The following is a 16,819-nucleotide window of genomic DNA, read 5'->3' as shown; positions in this document are numbered from 1 at the left end:
AACTTCTATTTTATTTTGTTTGTTTTATTGGAATGATAATCATTGGTACTTTATTATACATCATCTCCGGATTTAAACAAAACATCATGTGCAAATGCCTTTTCTTTTTTACCCTATGGTACTCATAAGAAAGTGAAAGATAGTCAAAATGGTTTTTTGAGTATGCTTGTGCACTTTTTTGGCGGTGTTCAATGACCCTCTTCATAGCTTTATGACCCTATGGCAATGTTCTGTGCGAGTCCTTTATTCAACCTCATTCCATTTGGAAAACTTTCATCCCTTTTCTAACCCAGATAAGAGGATTTTGATTCTTTTTCGATTTTCTCATAATCTGCCGCATTTTTTTTATCCACATTGATTTGGAGAGCTAATGTTCCCCTCAAATTTAGAGCTTTCTTGTGGCTCGTGTCTTTGAGCAAACACAAACCCTTTAAATAATCTTCAAATAAGACATCTTGTATTAATCCTCAATGGTGTATTGTGTCCTATACATCTTGGAAGATAATGATAATCAGCAAATTTGCTAGAAATCTTTGGAGCTAATTATCAAGCATCGTTGGAGAGCTTTGGATGGAACCTTAGAGAATTGGAACCTTGCTTTAAATGAGATTTTTTTGTTTTGGATTTAAGAGTCACCTTATCCATCGTTGGAGATATTACATCATTGCCATTCTTTAGGCCATTTGGAAAGAGTGAAATAGAAGAATGCTTAAGGATAGATTTCTTTCGTTACGTGTAGTTTGAGCGAGAGTCAAGCTCTTATCCTAGCTTTCGTCAAAGGCTAATGGTATATTTTTGAAATATTTGTTAGGAGACTTTTGTCGGAAAGATTGGAGTTTCTTTTTGTAATTTTCAGAGCTTTAAGGATGCCTTATCCCTTTAAATTAAACATATATTCTAGAAACTTGAATTAGAATAAAGTGAATATTTTTCGAGTTAATGATTCACATTGCATTACTTGCAAAACTAGTCACAACACCGTGAGGTGGGCAATGAGACATCCCGATTGTTACCGTAATCGTGACGGTATGCACAATTTTTTTTCTATGCAGAGTAGTCAACGTGAGACAATCTCCGGCTTGATCTGGTCCGTTTTGCCCGTATTCGTCCCATTGCACTTGTCTACTAGGGACTTATTGATTAATGTTGTGGATTATGGTTATGGATAAAGATAAATATCTTCCTTGGAGGGGTATGAAGGTGGGAAATAATGACATAGGTGTACCTGTGTTGATAAATATAAATTATCTAATATTTCTACTCTAAACTTCTTATCCATAATTCTTGAAGCTAATTGAAGGGCTTGTAGCAATTTCCTTAATTTGTGTCTTAATCAACTATGCAGCCAAGCTAGAGTAACTGAAGCATGGGCACTTAATAAAATGGAAAATATGGAAACAGTTTAGGTAAACTGACAACAACTTAAAGGATAAGGCTTGCTACACACACCAAATTTTCATCACCCTAACTCGACTGAATTACCCCCTCCCCCCAAAAAAAAAGAACAAAAATTCTTGCCTTTTTCGTGCAATATTTTTTGCAGATGCGCATGCTTCATGTCTTTGATTTTCCCTTTCATCCAAGTTATAAATGATGCATAAAGTTCTATTCTGATGGGAAGCAATGGAATTGAGAAAGTTATGTTGAATGAATATGTTAGAATTTAGATCTCTTAAAAGTTTGCCTCAACTTTATTACAGTACTTTGTGCTGCATTTCTCTTTATGTATTTATTTGCTATTAATAATTGACAACACTCTGCGTAGTTTGGATAAAATCTCTGTTTCTACTACGACCACTTTCCTTCTTAGGTTTTGTTCATTTATGCAAATCATATGCAGGTCTGATGGTGGGCGTCAAGCATTACTGGCTTTCACGCACTTTCCTGAGGTATGAATATCTTTGACCAGAACTTTGTGAAAATTTGCAATGATACAAAGTAAATAATTTGCATATGTTCAACTGATTTCACTGAAGACTTTTTTTCTTGATTTACATATAAATTCTAATATGTTCAACTGATTTTACTGAAGACTTTTTTTTCTTAATCATAATCACTTGATATGATTATGAACTCATAATTTTCGAAAAATACTCATTTTTTGATCATATTTGTGTAAGTCGAAGAAAACAAGACCTGAATGGAGCCTTTGTTTGTCCAAAGAAGAAAAACTCCTACCCTTGAATACATAAATTTAAACCAGTTTTAGTCACCATTTTCTTCTAAATCAACACTCCGAAATTAATTCTGTTTGTAAAATTTGAATTATACGGTGTACACACTACACTCTTGTTATCAGAGTTTAAAAGGTGCTCAGTAGCTGAAATTGAAGTATGCCTGTGCAAAGCAATTTCAGTAAAGCGCACCACAAGGACATAAGGAACAGCTGGTGCTTAGTTATGATCTGCTTCATATTTTACTCGCTGATTCCTCAACTTTCAATTATAGATCGCTTCACTCCTGCTGTGCGCCTTAGCTATAGGCGCTCCCTATCATCCAAGTGCACGTTTTTGATTATTGGTGTATTCTTAGTTTAACAACATTTCTCTTCCTCGTGTTTCCGGCTTAATAGGTATATACATATGGTGAGTAAAGACATGTGAAATATTTAAGATAGTAAGGATATTGCGCCATATAAGGTGTTGGTCTGTATGCTTAATTCATAATAAGGCTTTTCTCTTGGTTATCCTTTAAATCAGTAATGATTTCTAGGTTCAAGAATGTCAGGATTAGCGTTCTTAAACACGATTGAAGTATATGATAACTGTTTTTCTGTTGTGTATACTCTTTTTGGGTTTCCTGTTATTCATCACTCTAAAGATGCCAATTTTGAATTCGCAGGCTATTACAATTCTGATCGAAGCACTGCATTCTGCCAAGGAATTGGAATCAATCTCTTTGACTTGTGGTAATCTAATATGAAATTCTTGTACCGAGATATTCTCTTAAAATCTTGTCAGTGACAGAGCACTTTGGCTTGTGGTTTCCAGGAACTCCTTTGAATCTTGCAATCTTTCATGCTGCTGCTGAGATTTGTGAGATCATTGTTACAGATTCAGCTTCATCTTCCATGAGTGTCTGGATTAATCATGTAACAGATCTTCATAAAGCTGTGCATTCATCATCTCCTGGATCCAGTCGAAAAGATGCCCCAAGTAGGCTGTTGGAATGGATAGATGCCGGGGTTGTTTACCATAAAAATGGGGCTGTTGGACTTCTACGTTATGCTGCAGTTTTGGCCTCAGGAGGTGATGCACACATAACCTCTACAAACATTTTGGTCTCAGACACTATGGATGTGGAAAATGTAGTGGGAGATTCTTCTAGTGAATCTGATGTCAATGTTGTTGAAAGTCTGCTTGGGAAACTTGTTACGGATAAGTCGTTTGATGGTGTTACACTTCGCGATTCATCTGTCGCTCAGCTAATCACAGCAATGAGAATTTTGGCGCAAATATCTGAGAATGCGGTATGTGATCTTGTTTCATTTTTCTATGGCTTGTGTGATATGATGGATTATGGTTATGTATATCTATCTGGTGGAATTTGGGTAGGTTTGTTCTTGCGTGTGCTGTCTAGCTGCAGTTTAAAGTTGTCTGGTTTAGGACAACAGAGGCTCACCATTATTTGACAATTTCTGTGACAAATATGTTTAATAAAGGATGCTTGATACATCCGACCCCCAAACCTCACGTAGTGGGAGCCTCTTATTGGCATTGTGGTAACGATGGTCATTAAATTTTTAAAAATTTTAATTTTTAGAGGTGTACGAAAGGTTTGTGTTTTTTTTGTAACAGGACGTTGCTGCATCATTGTTTGATGAAGGTGCCATGACAGTCATCTATGTCATTCTTGTCAACTCCAGATTGATGCTTGAGAGATTTTCCAACAATTATGGTAATTTCATTGTTACTAGCATCGCTAATAATCTAAGTTTAATTTGTTACTTGGTATGACTATCCTAGGCCCTATCACCAATTGCCTGAGTTGTTTGTGCTTTATTATCATATTGTTCACAAGATAAATTTTCTACATAGAAGGAGTTTTATTCCCCTCCCTCCCCATTCAAAATAAAAAGATATTTCTTAGAAAGTGAGGGTGTGATGAATCGGGTCAAAGGGTCCAAGGGCATTATCGACATTTCACTATTAATTAGTCTTTGTGTTTTGTTAGTTAGAATAGTTGTTATTTGGTAGTTGTTTGTTGGGCTTAGGCTATATATAGAGCCACCCTTGTAATGTTTACTTAGCTTTTTGATATTGAATAATGAATAATAAGGAATTGTCCTTTTCTAGTCGTGGGGCAGACTTGAATTGTCCCTTAGTGTGTGTTAACTATCTAGTCTCGGTTCGGGTCTTGGTTGATATATTAAAGACATTCAGCCCTTTTAAAAAATTTTCCAATCCATTTTTTCTCAGCCTATTCACTTTAACCCACCTCTACAAACCCTTCAATCTTGAAGGCACACTCAAGTACTTAATCGGGTTTATAAGTGCTCCAGGTGTAAATGGCCTAAGTCTGAATATCCTCATTTTGACCCGAGTAACTTTTTACCCCCCTTGAGGACAAGGCAGATCTTTAGGCAGCGGGTATTGTCATGCATGGGAAACTACATAAGCTCATAAGTAAAGTAAATAAATAAAAGTTAGTTAGAGTTGTTATTTTAGGTTGTTTTGTTAGTTAGTCTTTTATTATCCTTTATTCTTGTTTGTTTTCCCCTTCCCATATCTTATAAATAGAGGGGAGTATGGGATGTTAGAGGCAGGTATTGACTAGGAACTGAAGTGGAAACAGTAAGAGTATTTGGGAGACTCGAACATCCCATTGTATCTTTCTTGTTAATTTATCAATAAGATCAGTTTTTGGTTACTGTTTTGGCTGATCTGCTAGAGGGATACTCATTACTTTTGTGGTTACTATTACTTGGGTTAGTTGTCGAATTTTCTTCTTCCCGTCAATTTGTTTTTTCTATGAAAACTTTTTGGTTGACCACCAGAAGTTAAGATCCCATCGGAAGTTTTACTTACCCATGGGAGGTTTTGTGGGAAGTAGAAACTTCAAGGAAGTTCCAAGCATCTTAGTTGCTAAACTGTTGTGTATACTTGAGAAGATTAGGTTTGAGCTAGGTTGGGATGATTCAACTGAAAATTCATGGGGGTGGAAAACTAATTTTAAGATGACAGAAATGTTATTTTGGTTGGGAATGAATTTTTTTTCTTTTTGGTGGGGGAGAGGACAAGTGTAGGGATGAAGCAACATATGACTTGATTACAATATAGTTTAGGAAAAATTGGCATTTATAATTCAGCTTATTGCGCATATGCTAAAAATACACCTTTTGATTTTTCTTCTATAATCTCATTCACTATGAAAATGTCCCCAACCTGAATGAAAACCAGAGTTTTATGGCTGAATGACTATAAATAAAATATTATTTATATAGGTTTGGTACATTTTTAGCTGAGACATGCAACAGGTGGGATTATTTAAGAATAATCTAAAGGTTGGTTTATTTTTAGCGAATGAGAAATAGGTTAGATTGTTAATATCCATTTTGTCCTATAATATAACCTTTTTTTAGGGCTGTAGTTATGTTCATTGAAGTGCGAAATTCACAACTCTTCCCCGTACTGGCTTTTGAACCATTCATACCGTAGAGCTATGGAAACTCCATTAAAAACACTTGGTTAACGTTTCTCGTTTACATCAGAATGGAAAAGCTTGTGTTTATTTTTTCTTTTATTGTTATGAACTGTGGTTATACTATGTTCTACTTTTGTGATATAAGACTTTTGGTTTATTGTTAGTGTTAGTTATGATTATATACTTTATACCATATTTACGATCAATATATATGGACAACATCATGGCTCTATCATAGCTTCTATGGGATCTAATTTCATTTCCTAAGTTTTCGAAATACGGAATTAACGTTTTTCGTTTCTTGTACAAAATCTATGTTTCGTGTAAAACTGGTTTCGTCAGTGCTCTGTTATCTTAAGTTTTCTTATTACTGATTTTAAGCCTTGATATGATTTGTTGGAACAGATTATCTTGTCGATGATGGTGTAGAGTGCAGTTCTACATCTGATTTATTGCTGGAGCGCAATAGAGAAAAGTACTTGATTGATCTTTTGATTCCTTCGCTTCTACTGCTTTTGGAGCTTCTTCAAAGATTAAAGGTGTTGGGAAAATATTTCAAATTTCATATCTGTTCTATATATGCACATTTTCACTCGGTATACAATTCAAACATCATATTAAGATGGTGATTGATTAGATGCAGTGTTGGTGGCCTGAATGTTTTTTTTATAGATAGTATGTTCTTGTATATTTGGATTCTTGAAAGCGTCTACAGACATAGTTGATTGGGCTAGCGTTGCTGAATTTACTGCAGAATCTTTTTTGCAGCTTTTAAAGTTATAATTTCAACATGTAAAAGAACTTGGATAGACATGAACAACAAAGGAAGAATCATCGTTGTATTATTCTCCCCTACTTTTTTGGAAGGGTTGGGAGAAGAGTCATCATATTCTAGACCTCCCCCGAAAACCCCCCATATACACAGTTTTATGTACAAGTCTAATACAAAGTTTTTACATAGAAGTTTTAGTGGATCTTCTGCTCTGGAATTTCAGATTTCTGTTGAATCCGCACCATGTAAAAAACTTTGGGGTGGCAGTAACATAAATGATAAACCTGATCTATAAAGTTTGTGTTCTTTGAGAGTTTGCGAGCTCTATCAAACTCCAATGCACATAAGCAATCAAAAAAATAGATGTATAATATTTTCATCAGCAGTTTTGCATATACTTCCCCTGGTTTTTGATAGTTTTGCACTTGTTTTCAGGCTATTTAATGCATTACCTTACCCTTAATATCTTCAATAGTGCACAAGTAAAAATTACAAAATATTGATACTATGAAATTTTGCATCAAATAAGATTCCGCTCGACTATGTTTTTTCTTATACAACAATTTTGAAGGAGTAAACGTAGCTTAATATCTTTGCTAGATTACATCTTTGTTAGAAGTTCCTGATGCAACAATACCAATGAGTAGCATTGCATTATAGCTAGATTTTGATCTTTTTCAACCCACACGAGCTGGATCGTTAGTTGCTTTCTAGAATTTGTTAACAGAGAATTTCAGGTGATAGATAATCTCTTGCCAGCCACTAATAGAGCTAATCAGTGAACAGTTTTGCTTCTATTCTGATACCTGTATATATGATTAATTAAGTTTAATATCGTTGTTACTTTGACTTTTCTTTTAAATGTTGAAGGTGTAGTATCGGAGTTTAAATTTCTGATAATATTTATCATCTCTTAGCAGTTCTTTAATTCAAAATTATTTTGTATTAATTACAACCGCACTGTGCCCTTTATGTTTGATATATCCATTGCTAGTCCTGTTATGAGACTAAATTTTTGCATTGTTTTTTAGCATAAGAGTATATGTGACATTTTATTTCTGTTTTAGGAAGCTAAGGAACAACTCCGAAATACAAAATTAATGAATGTCCTCCTAAGGCTGCATCGTGAGTTAAGGTATTTGTCACTTATCTTCAGATCTCTAATTACAAATGCTATATATATTTAGGTTTAATAAAAGGATGGAATTGAATGAAACTGTGCATCTTGCAGTCCCAAGTTAGCAGCTTGTGCTGTGGATCTATCCTCATCTTATCCTGATTCTGCACTTGGTTTGGAAACGGTTTGTCATCTGATTGTGTCGGCTCTTGCTTGTTGGCCTGCATATGCTTGGACTCCTGGTCTTTTCCACACTCTTCTTGACAGTGTTCAGGCGGCTTCTTTGTTGACATTGGGCCCCAAGGAAACATGCAGCATGTTGTGTTTACTGGTATGGATCTTTGTTTAGCCTCTTGGATTTTTAAGGTTTGCTACATTTTACTTTCAAATTATATTGGTGTAAAGTTTTGTGAATTTCCTTTGCACAGTCTGGTGGGAAAGAAATAATATTTTCTTGGCACAGATTTTTAGTGGGTTGTTCTTTGTGAATATCTCTTGTTCTTGATATTTAATACTGCCGAGCTGAACTATCTCTTTCTTTTGTTTTTCTTTTTGTTAGATTGATCTATTTCCTGATGAGGGTGTCTGGCATTGGAAGAATGGTATGCCCTTGCTGACACCTGCTCGAGCATTGGCTGTGGGGACATTGTTAGGGCCTCTAGAGGAGACGAAAGTGAACTGGTACCTAGAGCACCCATATGTTGAGGTTCTTCTTGTTCAATTGAGTCCACACCTTGACAAAATCGCACAAGTTGTTCTTCATTATGCTGTTAGTGTATGTATCTCTCTGAAATTTTTGTATATCTATGTTGCCTCATATCTGTCGAGTTTTCGTTTTTGTGTATGGGAAATCTATCACGTTGACTTATGCGTTTCACTCAAAGTATTTGTTATATGTCTAGTTTCCTTTGTCTAGGGGATTACTTGGGATTAATTTCATGCAATTAGCACCTTCAATACCTATATCTTTCTTATGGAGATCTTACACTTGTATGTTACAATTTTTCTTGGAAAAAAATGTTTGCATTTGGGGGTATAAAAAGTGAATACCAGGGTATGGAATATGGGTTTTTGATGTTATTATGTGTGTCCTTGTATTAAATCTATTGTTTTTTCTTCTGTAGACTATGGTTGTGGTACAAGATATGCTTCGAGTGCTCATACTTCGTATTGCACGTCAGAGATCTGAATATGCTATCGTGCTTCTGCATCCTATTATTTCGTGGATTCAGAATCACTTGATTGAAAATTCTCCTGATGAGATAGATGCTTACAAGGTACTTTGATATATTGTTTGACTGTGGTTTGATCATGAATTCATGATGGGTTGCATATCTTTAATGTGTTATTTTGTTGTGCAGGGCTCAAAGTTGCTGGAGTTTGTCTCTCTCTTGCTTGAACATCCAACTGCCAAGGTGCTTTATTCTTCTGCTCTTTTTCATCTTAACCATGTCTTTTAATGCACTCTTTTTTTTGCTGATATTTTCTTTATCTTCAGCCATTGTTACTGAAAGCCGGTACTCTCCACATTTTGACGAAGGTGCTTGAGGGAATCAATTCTCATGTGAAGCCGGGATCCAGTATCTATAATTGCTGTGTACCTGCGTTGAGGTCCTTGTCGATGATTTGTGATTCTCTATCTGCTCAGCTGCCACATAAGCTACTTGATGGGTTAGTAAATGAGCAATTGTTTACCAACTTTATTAATGTATTTCTACTTTTCCATGAATGACTAGCATGTGTTCTGTTAGCCACTGCTGGATGACAAGAATTAAGTTAAAATCTCCCTTTACAGTATGAAACAGGATCAGAGTGTTTGATTGATGCATGGAAACACCCCAAAACATCAGTCAAACCATAATAATCAAGAAACAAAACACTATTTTGTGTGAATGACCTTCAGTAAAAAAACAAGCTCAATTAGTGTGTATTAGTTAAATGAACTTAATCAATTATAATATGGTGATGAAATGAAGAATTTACTTAAGGGACCTTAATTGTCTGTCTATGGAGAATGAGAGGAAGGAAGAAGTGGTGGTTGATCGTTGATGTGTGTGGGTGTGGGTGGGTAAATCCTATTTGTAAAGAAATTAAGGCTCTTGGAGGGTAGTTAAATCTTAGAGTTATTTAGGATAATTTAGGAATTTCACAATTATGAATATTAAATTCATTTGCTTATATAAAACTTATTTCATCTTTAGGCTTTAATTATGAAAATCCTTAAACTGAATCGAAATTTTTCTATTAAATTAAATTTAAGCTAGTTACTTTGACTTGACAAAAACCTAAAAATGAGCTAAATCGATGACGTTTCAAATTATAATGATTACAATATTTTACAATCTCAAACTTTTTCATTTCTAGTATTAAATTAATTATTTAAGACAATAATTTTTTTGATGATGAAAAAATTTTGTTAATGAAGGAATACGTCATACATCAATGGAATGAGAAATCCCAAAAGGCAAATAAACATAGCTACAACATCACATTCCAATTACTTTTACCTAAATCATCAAGAGAGCAATGGTTAAACGATCCATGTGCCTTAGCTCAAAGTATACCAAAAAGACCACCTTCTCCAATAGCACCTCTACTTGTAGAAATCGATCATTGAAAATTCTTCTATCCTCCTATAGAAATAATAGAATAAGACTTCATCATAAAGCTCTTTGAAGTATAGTATTGTTATTTTAATAATTATTCATATACTAAGAGCTAAATCAAGGTGCTAAAAATGCAGGTCTGTTACTCAAGTGGTGCTTACTTAATCATTCAATTTGATATAAATATGTCATTTTGTAGTTGATCACGCTTGAGTTCAATCCAATCAAACTACTCTACTTGTTGATCCCTATGGATGGCCCTATTCAGATTTATGTGCCCTTGTCAAACCCGATATAAGTGAATATGTGGAACGTGAGAGTATCACTTTATTGTCTCTTAGGAACACATATGGATTTGATCACAAAAATAAAATTTACAGACACGGCAAAAATTTAAATATATATAGTTTTTGAAAGATGTGGTTGTTCTGTTGATCTTTTCTATATTGCAATACGTACAAGTTACCTACAAGATGCCTTAGAATATTTTATGTTTTTTGTAGCAATTGGACCTTGACTACTGAAGATTCTACCATTATTTTGAACAATGTGTTCAAGCTTTTTCAGGTATTTTTGCAACTAATTTATTTTGTGTTGAGTTTTTTGTGCAACATTTTTTAATTAAAATCAATGTACATTAGTTCAATTTCTGAAATCATATCTACTGATGCACTTGTTACAATACATGGATTTTTATGGCATGGCTGTTTAAGCAAACTTCTACGTCAGCGCTATGTTTTAGTGGCGGGTGTTCTATCTTTCAGTATAGCCTTGCATTATTCATGTTGTGATTCTTTAGTTTGATTTTTTACATTCAAAATTGCAGAATCTACCTGTTGGAAATGAATTGCTTGCTTGTTTAGCAACTTTTAAAGGACTAGTTACCCATGCTGAAGGTCAGAGAGCCTTGCTCGACGCTTTCCAATTTATCAAGTCTAGAAATATCTGGGAGAACCAACCAGGAAGAGTGCAGGACAGTCATGGATTCTATGGTCGCCTGATTGATGCTGAATGGAAGAGATGTCCTCTGCTCTGCTGCTGGATTAAGCTATATCAATTTATTGAAAATGAGGGGTTATCAACTTTTTCAGTTGAAGCGGTTGGTGAGTTATCAAGTGGTGCATTGAGATTTTGCATTGATGGAAAAAGGTAAATGTTTTTTCTAGTTTATGCCATCTCTATGCTGGAATATTAAAATCAAGGCTGCTTGAAATTGGCTCTTTGTAATCTTTGAGGGGAGGCTGTGTAAATAGATTCTTTCTCATTAGTCTTCAACTAGATTTCTTTACAAGCATTACAATTAATTTTTTGTAAGATGTTTTGGTTGATTGTTTTTCTGTAGGAGCCAAATATGTTGATCTTTGGTTTTGGATTATAATGGAATATAATAAATAACTCATTAAGTCATGTGCTTCTTATTTGTGTGAAGTTGCATATCATGTTTGTATTCAAGGGTTAAGGGGAAAGAGTCCCTTTGTTATTACAAGGTTGTAGTTTGTACAACTTATTTTTAACAAGTACGCCTCAGCCCTCAGCCTCCAAGACAAGCACCAAAAAAATCACCTTTTCTTAGTATGGGCTCAACCAAATATGGAAGGCCCATTTTGTAGCCTTGCGCTTAGAGAACATTTTTAATGACAAAGAGTTGTCTTCTTTGAAGAGAAAGAAAGAAAAAGGGTTTGCTCTTCGTTTCAAATAGAGAAAAAGTGGATTGTTAAAGTAAGGATTTGCATGCACTTCTAAGACTAAAAATTTGCGGACTTTTTTCATTTTCTGCTAAACTTCATTTTTTTTTCTTCTCTTTCTATGGCTTATACTATTTTTTTTTTTCTTTTTTAATTTTCCTTTGCTATTTTCTGTTGACTTCTTTCAGGTGTTTTTTCTTTTAATTTTATCTTCTGCCTTTCAATTTTCCCTTTCTTTGATTTTTCTTTCTTCTTGAGTCTTTCTTATTCTCTTGTAGTTTCATCATATTTTAATCTTCTCTTGTGCCATTTCACGTTATATTAGTGGCGTAGCTCATTGATAACAAATGATTTTAATATTTTATGCAATTGCAATATAAAAATCATATTGAGTATAAATGTGTTTTAGAATTATCTCATCAGCTTTAGAGCAAAAAAGTCCCTTGCCTACAAGAAGCTCTCGCTTTCACCTTGCAACTAGGTTCCAGGACCCTTATACGCTCATTGCACCCGACACCATTAAAACGAAGGTGTTCATCGAACCCCTGATCCTACCTCGGTTAGAGCCACTTAGTGGGATTGAGGTCATAAAATATTATTGTAGTTGATTGTTTTTGAATGATTCCCTGATATGATGCAAAACAGATGAGCATTAATGGACCACACATTATCTGACCCAAAATTCCAGAATGTGTCTGCATCAAGTCTTGGTTAAATTTTGGAAATAGGATAAACTACAAAATTATTTTTCAAAAAGTTATTGTGGTCTACATGTCCCAAGACCTTAGAATTTCTTAGGTTAGTGCTTGTAAGCTTTGTGGGTGCTTGAATTTCGAAGGATGTTTTGTTCTGCTTTTAGTTCTAGATTGATGCTCAACTATCGGCTCTTATGCCTGTTAAAAGTTCCGCCTTCTGTACGCCTGGAAAGTTTCTTGTTACACAGTAATATGTGAAATATTCTGCATGTTGAATGAATGGACAGGTGACTTGTTGCAGGAAGTGTCCATTTTGCTTATTACTGTATTCTAGGTACTTGTATTAGTTTGAACATTGCTCTAGCTAGTTTTCTGTGTGCAAAAGAAAACTGTTATTCTATGCTGTCAAAACTGTTACGATTGTCTAGATGTGTTCAGAATGACTCTTCTTTTGAAGACTGATATCTTTTTGTCGTATAGTTTTAACCAGGATAGAATTGAGGCCTTGAAGTATTTCTTTGGACTTTTGTGTGGTATCGATGAAATGAGTGCTATTCCTGAAGAAAACATGAATTATGTCCAAGATATGTATACTCTGTTGAGTTCAAAGATACCTGATGAAGAGTGTTCAGCTTTAACACATCTGAAGACAACCTTGTATCAGGTTTGCTTCATTTATCTTCAGCTTATCTGTTAGCATTCAAGATACTGCTTTTGATTATCCAACTCTTTGTTTATAGCAGGTTGTGGAATCTGCTAGGTGTCTTTCATTATTGCTGCTCCAGCCTATTGGTTCACTTAAGGTTGATGAAATAATCCCCAAAGAAGTTGTCTTGTTTTCTTCTGATGTGAAACTTTCTTCAAAGATACGGCTGCTGACAGATAGCAGTTCAAAAAGGGTTGAAAATGAATGGAACGTTGGTGAGTTAGGTGACAAATTCCTATGGGAGTGTCCTGAAAATTTGCGCAACAGGCTGTCCGAAGCAGGTCTTCTGGGCAAGAGAAAGATGTCCACAGCAGATGGATCCAACAGACATGGAAAAGGTGAAAATTCTCTAGTCGACACACGATCTGGATCATCTGTTGTACCACCAATTCCAACTCGGAGGGATACCTTTAGGCTACGCAAGCCCAATACAAGTAGACCCCCCTCTATGCACGTTGACGACTATGTTGCTAGGGAAAGAAATGCTGATGGGGTTACAAATCCTAATGTTATTGCAGTTCCACGTCTGGGGTCTTCTAGTGGGCGGGCTCCATCCATTCATGTTGATGAATTCATGGCCAGACAGAGGGACCGTCAAAGTGCTGTTGCTATGGCAGGTGTAGAGGCTGTATCTCAAGAGAAAAAGGTTGCACCTGAAAATAATGAGACTGAAAAGTCAAAGCGATCTAAGCAGCTTAAAGTTGAGCTTGATGATGATCTTCAAGGGATTGACATAGTTTTTGATGCTGAGGAGAATGAACCTGATGATAAACTTCCCTTTCCTCAAGCAGATGATGATGAGCGAAGTCCACAGCATTCAATTGTTGAAGAGACAGAAAGCGATGCCAAGGACTTGGAAGCAACTGTAGCTTCAAATGTAGATGACAAAACTCAAAGTGAACTTTCCTCCAGAATGTCAGTATCGCGTCCTGCAGTGCCACTTAGGCGTGAACCCAGTGTTTCTTCAGAAAATAAATTTTTTGATCAAACTGATGAAGTTAGGAATAAAAATACTGTTATCATGTCTGGCGGCTCTGATTCTGCGACAGTAGTAAAGACTTCTGCAGTTTCTACGCTAACATTTGTTAGAGACTCATCATCAATGATTCACGTACAAGCTGATTCAAGGACGCCACATCCTAGTTTTATGCCAGATAACAATCTTCCGAGGGCTGGAAATGTGCCACTTGGCAGACCTCAAAGCCACCATGAGCAGAAACATTTTGCAAATCAACCACCATTACCTCCAACACCACCACCATCAACAATTTCTCCTGTAAGATCGCAGGTTTCTGAACCTAACCCAGCTTCAACTTCTTCATATGTCAATTCTCACACTGATATGCAACCACCCCTGTATCCAAACCCTGTAAGAGCAGCTCTGCGCCCCTTTGAGTTTGTTCTTGTTTGCATATTTTATTTTCTTTAGAGCTAAGGTCCGTTTATGGAACTGAGGTTTTTATCTCATTTCTATGCCATCTAATTTCTTTCTTGATTCACAGGCACAAACTGATTACCAGTCTTATGGAAACGCCCCAACATCAACGCCCAACTTCATAATGGATCCACGCTATGTACGAGCAAGTCACTCATCCCCCGGGGGCTCGACAAGGTTTTTTCCACCACTTCCTCCAACACCACCTCCTTTCTCCGCTGCTCTATTGAATGTTTCATCCAGGTCTCCTACATCTCAATCCTCAGGGTATGCTCAGAATAACACAGGAGTTACAGAGGTTTCACAGTATGGACCTCCGCCATTGATCCCCGCAGGTTTTAGTAGGCCAGCTTCAATGCCATTTAATATGCATGGGAATGTTCCTGTTCAACAAAATGAAAATATGACTGGAATGGCTCAGAATAGCCATGCTCCTCAACCTCCAATGCAACCTATGCAGCCGCCTCATTTGCAACCCTTGCAAGCCCCTCAACTGCCTTGTCCTCAGCTACCTCAGCAACTAAGACCCATAATGCAAAGTTCACAACATACAGACCAGAATGTTTCCATTTCGCACAATGTTCAACCTCCGCAGATTATGCAACAATCCCAAATGTCACCATATCATTTATATCATCAAACTCAACTGCAAGAGAACTCGCCACACTCACAGCGACAATTGCAAGCAGCAGTTCCCCAAACCGATGCTGCTACCCAGCAGCAAGCAGACTCGTCAATGTCACTGCAACAATATTTCAGCTCTCCTGAGGCAATTCAGGTTTATATTAGTTCTTTCTCTTTTTCTTGTTGCATCTTCAGAAATATTTTCTGATGATGAACATATTTATGCAGTCTTTATTAAGCGATCGTGATAAGCTTTGTAAACTTCTGGAACAACACCCAAAGTTGATGCAGATGCTTCAGGTTCGACAACTTTCTTAGTTCATTATGATGCTTTAATGTTTCTATTAAAAAAGGGAGAAGTGTAGCTATTAAAAAAAGAGGTAGTATTAAGTTTTTTGTTTATGATGCTTTTGGTTGAACTTCCTGATAAATGAGTTTCCTGTCCGTGGTACACAGGAACGGCTTGGGCATCTATGAACTGTGAATTGAGGCTCTAGATCATCATCCCCCTACATCCATTTTCGGTTAAATATAGAATTGTATGTGAGCATTTTGCACTCATAATGACAGTGTAGGAAATGTATCACTGTAGTCCCTTTTCTTGTATCAGTGAAACCGGAGCTATTTGTATAAAATTTATTCACAATATTGTTCATGCATTTGTTTGTTATCAATGTGTGCATTAAATTTGTGCCTTTTTTGGTCATTTTTTATCATTCGCCATTGATTGTTGATCGAAAACAATTTCGTAAAGATGCAAGGTACAATTATATTAAAACAAAACAAGCCAAAGCAAGATATTTACAGTTGCTTCCATTTGATGGGGATCTTTTCTTTGTAATTTACAAGTAACAATCTGAAAGGAATTCATATAAACTTGGGATATTGACAAAATTGTTAAATGGGAAGCAATTTTAGGGAAGTTGAAGAGGATCAGTTATAAACATATACACGAACTCCTAAATGAGAGGGTTTCAAGAGGATATCATCTTTATCGGGCTGTTAACTTACAATTTTAAAATGATTAATTATAAAAATATGTTATTTATATAGATCTGTCTCATAGTGAGATGGTTTCATACAAGATGAGTTGAAATTTATAGAATAGATAAAGTTTGGCTTAATTATAAGCTGAGAATGAATAAAGTTCGACCCAATGCACCTTAACCAGGATAAATTATATTGAATTCCCATTAGATTAATGGTATTTTAACATATTGAAGTTGGTATCTTAACCCGTTGAAGTTGGTGTCTTAACTTATTTGAGTTGGCGTTTTATGCTGCTTAAGTTGGTATTTTAACTTATTAAGTTGGTTTTTTAACATATTGAAGTTGATATTTTTATCCTATTGAAGCTATTCGAGTTCATGTTTAACCTATTAAAGTTAAAGTTGGTACTTTAAACTATTTGGAGTTTGTGTCTTAACCTGTTAACTTGCTAACCTATTGAAATTGATACTTAGCCTATTGAAGTTGATAAATTAACCTATTGAAGTTAGTATATTAACCTGTTTAAATTGATGTTTTATGCTGCTT

At 35.6% G+C, this 16,819-nt stretch overlaps 1 protein-coding gene across 3 annotated transcripts in view; it reads left to right on the top strand.

Moving 5' to 3' along the window:
- LOC130804481 (protein virilizer homolog) overlaps window positions 1–15,989 on the top strand; it is a 30,001-nt gene extending 14,012 nt beyond the window's left edge. The window contains exons 11-28 of one of the 3 annotated variants that reach the window (XM_057668925.1): window positions 1,841–1,889; window positions 2,842–2,908; window positions 2,991–3,469; window positions 3,798–3,897; window positions 6,049–6,182; window positions 7,483–7,550; window positions 7,647–7,863; window positions 8,092–8,307; window positions 8,657–8,809; window positions 8,894–8,947; window positions 9,031–9,203; window positions 10,642–10,705; window positions 10,965–11,287; window positions 12,999–13,182; window positions 13,262–14,593; window positions 14,727–15,437; window positions 15,512–15,583; window positions 15,740–15,989. In XM_057668925.1, the coding sequence (XP_057524908.1) occupies window positions 1,841–1,889; window positions 2,842–2,908; window positions 2,991–3,469; window positions 3,798–3,897; window positions 6,049–6,182; window positions 7,483–7,550; window positions 7,647–7,863; window positions 8,092–8,307; window positions 8,657–8,809; window positions 8,894–8,947; window positions 9,031–9,203; window positions 10,642–10,705; window positions 10,965–11,287; window positions 12,999–13,182; window positions 13,262–14,593; window positions 14,727–15,437; window positions 15,512–15,583; window positions 15,740–15,760 (4,417 nt within the window). In that variant the 3' untranslated portion in view covers window positions 15,761–15,989. Of the gene's footprint in view, window positions 1–1,840; window positions 1,890–2,841; window positions 2,909–2,990; window positions 3,470–3,797; window positions 3,898–6,048; window positions 6,183–7,482; window positions 7,551–7,646; window positions 7,864–8,091; window positions 8,308–8,656; window positions 8,810–8,893; window positions 8,948–9,030; window positions 9,204–10,641; window positions 10,706–10,964; window positions 11,288–12,998; window positions 13,183–13,258; window positions 14,594–14,726; window positions 15,438–15,511; window positions 15,584–15,739 lie in introns of those variants that run through there. The other 2 variants (XM_057668924.1, XM_057668926.1) reach the window with 2 other exon arrangements.
- The last annotated feature ends 830 nt before the right edge of the window (window positions 15,990–16,819 follow it).

Source organism: Amaranthus tricolor, chromosome 17 (genome assembly GCF_026212465.1).
Source record: "Amaranthus tricolor cultivar Red isolate AtriRed21 chromosome 17, ASM2621246v1, whole genome shotgun sequence".
Lineage (NCBI taxonomy): Eukaryota > Viridiplantae > Streptophyta > Magnoliopsida > Caryophyllales > Amaranthaceae > Amaranthus > Amaranthus tricolor.
This window is presented reverse-complemented; position numbering and strand designations above follow the sequence as displayed.